General features: G+C 50.8%; 1 protein-coding gene across 1 annotated transcript in view; it reads right to left on the bottom strand.

Moving 5' to 3' along the window:
- Window positions 1-203: 203 nt before the first annotated feature.
- LOC308227876 (cholesterol 7-desaturase nvd-like) overlaps window positions 204-9972 on the bottom strand; it is a gene marked incomplete at both ends in the record, with an annotated part of 13617 nt that continues 3848 nt past the window's right edge. Inside the window, 7 exon segments of the mRNA XM_080630772.1 lie at window positions 204-362; window positions 1460-1636; window positions 3151-3270; window positions 3539-3664; window positions 5485-5663; window positions 8643-8672; window positions 8675-8830. Coding sequence (XP_080486898.1) covers window positions 204-362; window positions 1460-1636; window positions 3151-3270; window positions 3539-3664; window positions 5485-5663; window positions 8643-8672; window positions 8675-8830 — 947 coding nt within the window.

The following is a 9972-nucleotide window of genomic DNA, read 5'->3' as shown; positions in this document are numbered from 1 at the left end:
CAGGTACAAGAGGCACGTTACACCCTTTGAGCTTTGGTGCCCTGAACATGGAAGATAGAAGAGGCTCAGCAAGGCTCAGGCTCTGCTCCCTGTGCCAGTGCCAATATTGGTTACACCAATCACTGCTGCCCAGCACCGCTGCCACCAGGGAGGGTGGGCAGGAGCCACCCCAGAGCCTCTGGCCACAGCGCGCAGCAGGGTCCTCACCACTCCAGGTCCTTTGGCGCAGGGGGCCTCGTGCTCTTCTCGCTGTAGAACTGGGAATACCAGCGCCGGTGCTTCTGGATGCTGGAGTCCTCCCTGACCAGCAGTGGCTTGGGCAGGTACTGTTTGTTATTCCAGATGGTGATATCCCGCTCAAACTGGGGGGAAAAGGTTGGTCTCGGTCAGGTGGGGATGCTGAACTACCCCGTAGTAGTTCAGACCACCTCCTAGTTCTGTGTGAGCTATCTGCACACCGCTTTGACTTCTCCCAAATGGCCAGTGTGGGCCAGTGTGGTATCTGTAACTGGTAATGCTACAGCTCTGTCTGCACCCAGCCGATAGTCAACCCATCGCAGCTCCCAAACAAGAAGCAAGAAGAAGAAACAAAAAGCCGCTTTCAGCTTAGACTGCCCATTGTACCTAAAGTTCCAGGCAACCAGGGCATTACAAACATCCGCATCTTAAACACTGCTCAGACACACTTGCAGTAAGATTATGAAGTTTTGCTTTGTGAAGAAGTCTCTGCAGAAATGAGTCAGGCTCATTCACATTAGTAGGATGCAAAACATCAAGCCAGCATTTACACAACATGAGCCTTAGCTCAGATGAGTTTGATCTGGGGTAGTTTTTTTGCCATGTGAAAATTATCTTTGGCAATTTTTATTGTAGTGCCAGTGAAACCCTCTCTGGTTTGAAGGAGGAGGCCTTCAAGGCCATGTTTGACCTGAATCTGGCAAGCTATTTGAATTAGAGACCTCCAGAATGACCTCCTATCACTTCCATGAATCCCTGTGATAAGGACCTGAAAAAACTCTATGGGGAGGGGTAGGAGTTGCCAAATCTCATGATAATTTAGCAATAGGAGTATTTCTTGGCACGGTCCTCATCAAAGGAGACAGGATAATCTTAAAGCACCATCCTGGGATGCTGGATGCAGTTCCCTCGAAGGCTTCCTGCAGCCTGGGACAGGTTGCCCAATCCTTGTGCCCCAGTTCCCCATCCACAGGAGAGGGACAGCACCTCTCCACCACCCTCAACAGACGACCCACTGCAGGGACCCTCTCTACTAAAACTCCTCTTTCATTTTTGAGGCTACCAAAAATGAAAGCTCAAACCAAGCTCTGAAAGGAGCTCGCCCACGAGTGCTTTGCCACGTGTATTTGAGCCCACTTCAATAACTGCTCTTCATCCTCACAATTCTTGGCCACCAAGCTCCAGGGAGCCACCTTTGGCTGCTGTTCTTCAGAGGCTTTACCTGGATGCACTCTGCTCTCAGGATGAACTTGGGGATTATGGCTGGAATGTTCTTCTGGTAGTAGATTTTGTGGACCACATTCTGCAGGAGAGGTTCCAGGGGTGTCACCGTCTGCAGGATGATCCCACGGCCCAGGAAAGTGTGTTCAAAGAGTAGGAAAACCAGTCCTGGCCCTACCTGCAGAGCAACAGAGCACCCTCAAGGAAAAGCCCCCAGTGTCCAGCCCTCTGGTACAGCAACTACCACAGCTTCAGACCTGCCTGAGATGTCCCCTAGACTGTGCTCAAGTCCCCCTTTACTCTGCCTTTTCACCAGGTAATAGGCACAAAGCCAAAGCTATGCCTCAGGATGCACAGAACACTTCCCACTTGTCGGTGCCGCCCAGGTCAGGGCAGATCCAGCAGAGCCAGGCAGCTTGCATTGGCCTGGGTCATCTACAGACGTGTCCAGGCTGGGTGGCTTTGCTGTGGGCCCATGAGAATTCATGAGGGTTTCCAGTGCTCGACTGATTCCCCCAGATTTAAACTCTAATCTTGTAGAAAATGCTTCCAAGTTTTCACTTGGTCTTGTTGTTCATCACTGAATCACCTTCAGGTCACGAACAGCCTTATTGGATTGCTGGCACTGATCCTGGGCTCTGATCTCAATAGCAGCAATTGCAATACAGTGTGCAGGTAATACAACATTCCTGCTTCTGCTCTGGCTTTCTCCTTTGCAGCTACAATAGTCACTTCAGGTTTTAGCTGAAATCAGGTTCAGCTTTCTATCTGGCATGATGTGAAGTACTTGTTCTGTGCTCTCTGATGTGCATGCTACACGCAGCTGCGTGGTCATACTTGGTTCTTTGAAGGAGTGCAGAAATTGTTGGGGTCTTTGGCTACTTCATTTACTACTTGAATGTCTGGTTGCGTACAGATGCTTTGAAAGGTTATTTTAGTGTCTTTTATTTTTCTCCTGTTCATCGATATCAGTGTTAAATAGCACAGATCGAAGAACTGACCATACAGTCAACATCCGCTTTGTGATAATTCCCTGATTACAGTGACATTCATCTCTTATCAAAGTTTTGTACCATGACTTGTTTTGTATTGTTCTGAATTTGTAATAAGGAATCACAGAATCACAGAGTGGTGACGGAACACTGGAACAGGCTGCCCAGGGAGGTTGTGGAGTCTCCTTCTCTGGAGACATTCAAAACCCGCCTGGACACATTCCTATCTATATCCACCTTATCTAGGTGTTCCTGCTCTGGCAGGGGGATTGGACTAGATGATCTTTTGAGGTCCCTTCCAATCTCTAACATACTGTGATACTGTGGTTTGGGTTGGCAAGGACCTGAAGATCATCTTGTTCCAACCTCCTGCTATGAGCAGGGCCACCTTCCTTTGGGTCCCTAACAAACCAAACCAGTCTGGGACTCTGCAATTGTGAAGAGCTATGACATCGTGGTAGGAAGGTCCCTCAGCATTGTCACCAGTGTCTGCTCAGGTATTTCTTATTCCCATCTTTTGTGAGCACAGCAGTCCTTATGAACCTTCCCTTTCTCCATCCTGCCCAGCAGTGGAGAGCCCAGGGGCCAGCAGTTAGTTTTTGGACTGTGCGTCTACGCACATGGTAGGAAAGGCAATGCTGGGCAGGATAGGCAAGGACTCAGCCTTTCGGGTGACAAAGCCCCTTAGCATGGGACATACCTGCCTGGCTGAAACTGTCAAATCCATCAGGGAGAAATGCTTCCCGAAACAGGTTGCAGTGTGTTGCAGCAGCATCCGGGAGCAATGCTTGTTGGGCTCTGGCTCCGGCCCCCACTCTGCCTGGAGGAGTGGAGACGGATCAGCTCAGCACAAGAGATGGGGTACAGTAGCAGAGAAATGTCGACAAGAGCTGGCTGTGAAGACCATTTAGAGATGAGCAGAGACAAGGGACTGCAGCGAAAACTCTCAGACACAAGAAAGAGACTGGACCTGAAGGTGAAGCAATGCAGCAGACGGGGTGAGGTGGGACTGATGCTTTAAAGCAGAAATGGGACCTGGTTTGAAAGACTTGACCTCCTCATGGCTTGCAGGAGAGCTGGAGTCTTACCTTCCAGTTGTGCTTCATAAAATCCCACAGCTTGGACCTCGTGTATCTCGGGTCAGATCCGCCCAGGATGGCTGGTCCATGGAGGAAAGCCAGGTGAGCTGAGTCGGCCGCGTTCTCCGGGATTTCCTGCCATGGGGAACAGTTTGCCATTGGCAAGAGCTGACCTGGGTGGGAGCTGCCTGTACTTGACAGCACCAAGGTGACCACAGCACAGGGCAGGGCATACTGCCCCAGCCACAGCAGAGGTGCTCACAGGGACACAGAGCAGTGCAAAGCAACCAAGTGTGTGGAGGAAGAGGCCTCAGCACAGACTGGGACCAGTTCTTGACTGGTGTATAGGAGTAATTTGAACATGAAACTCAGAAAATTCAGGGTTCGTTTTAAGCTCAAAGAAATCTATGCATGCTAACTTCTGAAGCAGTTGGGACTCCAGTTAAGTCCCTCCTTTAGCCCTGTAATTATTGGAAGGAATAAAGCATTTTTGTTTCTGTGCTTCTAAAGTAGCTTTCACATACTTTTAAAGCTCTCAGCCCCATCAACCTGCTCATAATATGGTACTTCTTGAGAAGTTTTAACTGCTTTATTAGTCAAATACAGCAGCGTCCCACCAGCTTGGCAAGTAGCACAGACTGGCCCCAGCTGAGACCTGCCTTCAGTGGCCTGCACTGAAAAGCAGACACAAAACAAACACTAGTACCCCATCAATCTCCCAGACTCTCCCTGCCTCTCACATCTCCTGTGCACACTCCCAGAGCTGTATCTCCTGTGTCTCATGCACCTTCACTTCTTCAAATCTCTCCACTCCTTTCTCACCCACTCACCTCAGTCATGATGTATTCAGCAGGCAGGCGCTGCCTCCGAGAGGAACGCACTCAGGATGAAAGGTCTTTTTTGTCACTGGTTTTTATACACAGAAGTGTTCTGCTCAGTGGAAAGCACATGAAAACCTCCCAGGGACCCCCAGGGATTGCCCAGTTTCAAACCTGCCACTGCCTCCCGCTGCTCTCCACCCGTGGCTGCCCCTGCAGGACCTGGCTGTGGACCCTTCCATTAAATGCCACACACCAGTTCCCTTTTTCCACCTGATTTCCACTGAAGGGTGATGGAGACAAGAACCACTTTGTTCTCCATGGCACATTTCTCAGCATATGATGGTGCTTATGAAGATTAACAGCAAAGTAACTGCGTTCCCATTTCAGTGAGTGATGAGCTCAAAAGCCTCCTGACAGAAAGTGCCGCAGTTGGGAGAGAACCTTTTTTTAAATTACATCAGTTATAAGTCAAAGCAAATTAACAGATTCCTTTTAAGTACCCAGAACATCTGCTCCCTACTTCAGAAGCTCACAATCCTTGTTTGGGGAACATATGCCATAATCTTGGTACAGCACAGGGTATATTTCTAGGTCTGAGCTCTGCCAGTAACAGCAATGACACTGAGCACAGGCAGGGCCTGGTTAATTCACGAAATCATGGAATGGTTTGTGTTGGAAGGGAGCTTAAAGCTCCTCCAGCTCCAACCCCTGCCACGGGCAGGGACACCTTCCACTGGAGCAGCTTGCTCCAAGCCCCTGTGTCCAACCTGGCCTTGAACACTGCCAGGGATGGGGCAGCCACAGCTTCTCTGGGCACCCTGTGCCAGCGCCTCAGCACCCTCACAGGGAAGAGCTTCTGCCTAAGAGCTCAGCTCAGTCTCCCCTCGGGCAGGTTAAAGCCATTCCCCTTGGCCTGTCCCTACAGGCCCTTGTCCCAAGCCCCTCTCCAGGTTTCCTGCAGCCCCTTTAGGCACTGGAGCTGCTCTCAGGTCTCCCCTTCAGGAGCCTTCTCTTCTCCAGGCTGACCCAGCCCAGCTCTCTCAGCCTGGGAGGAAATGTTCCTGAACTGGTCCTATAGGAGAGGACCCAGGCATGGACCATGGACATTCTCCACAGAGGGACCAGGCTCCCTACCTGGATGTGTGCATCAACCACGTGCTCTGTCTGCCCGCGGAACACCCACTCTTTGGTGGTGATCTCACGCTGCTCAGGCACTGCCCACGTGGGCCCGAGCCCCTCGCAGTGGTACCAGAGCAGCAGCATCCCGTTCACCTCGCAGCACGGCCAGGTCCGGACCCTCGCCAAGTCTGGCACTGGGGAGCACAGAAAGGACTCAGTTAAAAGTGGCATCTCCAAAGCTGATCCTGGCACTAAGGGTCACCTTGTCCCCAGCCACAGCTCAGAGATCATCCGCACGGGACAGAGCCATGCGGCACAGCCTCTCTGGTGACACTTTTCCAGCTTCCAGGCTGCTGAAGAATGACAGCAGCCTCTACAATTCCCAGGTGAGTTTGCTTACATCACTTTTATTTCAGTTGGGCGCTTTCATGAGCTTTCAAAACTCACAAAGTTTTATGAAGGAAGAAGCAGGGCTGGCTGCTCTGCAGCCTCCTTCATTGCTCCTAAAGCTGTTCAAATCAGTGTCTGCTGCACCGATGGACCCTCCTCAAGTTTCTAAGAGCTAAAAAGAGATGCTTTTAGTTAGAGGTGTGCAGACAGTAAAAGCCATCTCTGCCTCTCGAGTTTAAGCCATTCTCCATTACAATACTGCAGTATGATGTGCTGCTTTAAGAACAGATCTGCTCTTTCCAGTGACATGAATTTTAGTGTTTATATTTACCCAATTGTTGGAAAATTGAATTTCTACTGGGTTGAAAGGCTTTTGCCTTCATGTCTTTTTCTGATTTGCAAACAAACAAGTGCAGGGGAAAGTGCTTCCTTATTATTTCATTATTCAGCCTTGTACAGTCTTATGGGAGGTGAAATAACAGGAGAAATTATATTTCTTTCAGTCAATGAATATCGGAGGAGGCAGGAGGAGACCATCACCGTGATTTCTGACTGAGAAAATCTTGTGCTTTGGGTGAGATGCAACTTGTTAAATTGTGGAAAGGTCATCATCTGCCCTACATAGTCACAGAACCCCAGACTGGTTTGGGTTGGAAGGGAGCTTAAAGCTCCTCCAGCTCCAACCCCTGCCACGGGCAGGGACACCTTCCACTAGAGCAGCTTGCTCCAAGCCCCTGTGTCCAACCTGGCCTTGAACACTGCCAGGGATGGGGCAGCCACAGCTTCTCTGGGCACCCTGGGCCAGCGCCTCAGCACCCTCACAGGGAAGAGCTTCTGCCTAAGAGCTCAGCTCAGTCTCCCCTCGGGCAGGTTCAAGCCATTCCCCTTGGCCTGTCCCTACAGGCCCTTGTTCCAAGCCCCTCTCCAGGTTTCCTGCAGCCCCTTTAGGCACTGGAGCTGCTCTGAGGTCTCCCCTTCAGGAGCCTTCTCTTCTCCAGGCTGCCCCAGCCCAGCTCTCTCAGCCTGGCTCCAGAGCAGAGCTGCTCCAGCCCTCGCAGCATCTCCGTGGCCTCCTCTGGACTTGCTCCAACATCATTTAGATTAGAAATTATCATGAAGCTCATCCAGTCCAACCGCTCCCAGCCCTGCCAAGGCCACCACTAACCCATGGCACTGAGGCCTCGTCTCCACGGGGTGTGAACCCTTGCAGGGACGGTGCCTGCAGCCCTGCCCTGGGCAGCCTGTTCCAATGCCTGAGCACCCCATGGGGCAGGAATTGTTCCTCAGCTCCATCTAAACCTGCCCTGGTGCAGCTTGAGGCCGGTTCCTCTTGTCCCATCCCTTGTTCCTTGGGAGCAGAGCCCAGCCCCTCCTGGCTCCATCCTCCTCTCAGGCACTTGTAGGGAGTGATCAGATCCCCTCTGAGCCTCCTTTTTTCCAGGCTGAACACCCCAACTTCCATCTGCTGCTCCTCACAGGACCTGTGCTCTGGACCCTTCCCCAGCTCCATCTGGCAGCACACTGGGCTCTGTGGCTCTCCTTCACTGTTGGTCCCCTGCAAGCCTAGTGCTGGAGGAGCTGCACGTCTGAGTCTCCAAAATCTTTCTCCATCACAGTGACCTGCATGAGCACAGGTGGCTTTTAAATCTGTTTAAACCACCCTGACCCATTTGTGTGTATGGGAGCAGGGCAGCTCTCTGCAGTTTTGTTCTTTCAATAACTATGGGTAACAATGACTTTGAATACAGACTTTTCAGATGAAACTGCATCATGGCAAGCCTTTGGGTATGTCCAGAACATTCACTCTCATTTTGTGCTGGAACTCATCATCGCTTATTGCTTGGAACCAAATTTTCACTTCCATGCAGCTCCTGAGTTAAGTACGTATGTGGAAAAAAGACAGTATTAATCTTCTTTCTGAAAATAACATACAAAAACCCAGGAATTGCTGTTTGGCACATCTATAAATTGCTTACCTTATCCATACAGATGGCATGTTTCTTTCACTTTGGGAAAAATAGTCTGTTTAGTAGAAAGACTGACTTTTGCTGCACTTGATGTTTTCATTGCCATCCCACTCAATCCCAGTCAGAGAAAGCTGAACTTCCCAAGAAAATAACTAAGCCAAAATAACAAGCCAAATTCAAGGTGAGTTTTCTGGTTTCAGCCACATCTACAATTGGTGATTTAAACTACTTAGTGCAGTCAGATCAGCTAATTGTTACACATGAACTTTAAGTAAGACATTAAGTAAGACATTCTTCCTACGCAGTCAACGCAAACCATATCTGAAAGGTTTGTGATGAGCTTTCCTGGATTCCAACCAAAAGTTCCCTTCAAGCCTTAAAAGGAGACAAAACTGTCATTGAGAGACCGTTCTGTCATGCTAATGTGACACATTTAATCACTGACATGGTATAAGCTGTCACTATAAAGCACAGAATGATTTCTGAACCCCAGTAACTCCTCAGGATCCATCCCTGCTGCTGCAATGGCTCACTCAGAGTTAAAACGCTTCTTTTACACCCTGTCTGCTGAACTCAAGAGATGTGGGACTGTTGAAGTCAAGAAAGGTGGTTATTTAACTGAGAAGACAGCTATAATCTTACAGAGGAAAGGCCACTGAACATTATGCCCCAACACAGACAGCTCAGGACGAAACAGGGTGCTGCATGAAATAGGGGAGCAGGATGAAGGGGGAGTTATTATAAAGATCACTTTCCCTTTTGATGAGGGCACACAGGACACTCCTGGTTCTGCAGATCTGGGGGGTGCTCCCTCACCTTTTTCAGCATAGGGGATGCTGGTGCATTTCCATCTTCTCCCCGAAAGCGCCAGCCATGGAATGGGCACTCGATGCAGTTGCCCACAACGCGGCCACCAGCAGCCAGGTTGGCTCCGAGGTGAGGGCAGTAAGCATCCACCACAAAGGCCTGGCCATCCTGGGTGCGAAAGGCAGCGAGCTGCTCTCCTGCAGAAAACAGGGGAGGGTGAGAGTGTAAAAACTTCCCCATATGAGGGGAAGCAGGGCAGACCTGTGGCCAGCAGGTTGAGGAGGTGATTCCTCCCCCTCTATTCAACCCTGGTGAGGCCATATCTGAAGTACTATGTCCAGTGCTGGGCTCCTCAGAACAAGAAAGACAAGGAGTTGCTGGAGATGGTTCAGCAGAGACCAACAAGATCAGGGGTCTGGAGCATCTCTCTTATGAAGAGAGATTGCAGGAGCTGGGCCTCGTTAGTCTGCAGAAGAGCAGCCTGAGAGGGGATCCCATCAATGCAGATCAGTATCTCAAAGGTGGGTGCCAGGAGGATGGTGCCAGCCTCTTTCAGTGATGCCCAGCAACAGGATGAGGAGCAATGGCCATAAACTAAAACATGAGAAGTGTCACCTCAACATGAGGAAGAATTTTCCTTTGAGGGTGTCAGAGCCCTGGCACAGGCTGCCCAGGGGGGTTGTGGAGCCTCCCTCTCTGGAGACATCCCAAACCCATCATGGGCACGTTCCTGTGTGACCTGCTCGGGGTGGCCTTGCCCTGGCAAGGGATTGCACTGGATGATCCCAGAGGTCCCTTCAGCTCTAATGATGTCGGGATTCTCGGAAGACACACCGGCCCCTTCTGCACAGGCAGCACCAACGGGTGCTCTGACCCAACACTGCAGGTCTCTGCCTGTGCAAAGGCGTGCAGACACATCCTGCTGCAGACGAATGCTGGAGGGTTTCTGTCAGGACAGAAATAACCGGAGAGGTTCTTTAACCACGAGGTGGCACCAGGCAACTGCCAACCAGGGCGGAAAGGGCTGCGCAAAACTGGGGTTGCAGCTGCTGCGGGAGATGCCCATGGTGTGGCTGCCATCAGCTCGCTGCCGGGTTTCAGAGCCATCCCCGACGGGTGAAGCGCCCTCACCCGTGTCCCCAGGGGCTGCTGTAGCACAGAAACCTCCCAGCTGAAGGGCATCACCTTGTTCCAGCCTGGGGGAGCATAATTTCTCCTGGTCAACTCTAAACCCTCATGGCTTTAACCCTCGGGCCTTTGGGGTTTGAGTTCTTGGAGCCAGCTTCCAGCCGCAGGATAAAAAGTACCATCACAAAAATGCTTAAAGAATTTAGGGATG

The sequence above is a fragment of the Psittacula echo genome (genome assembly GCF_963264785.1).
Source record: "Psittacula echo genome assembly, chromosome: 16".
NCBI classification, from domain to species: Eukaryota; Metazoa; Chordata; class Aves; order Psittaciformes; family Psittacidae; genus Psittacula; species Psittacula echo.
Note: the sequence above shows the minus strand (reverse complement) of the source record. Positions and strands in the feature narration are given on the sequence as shown.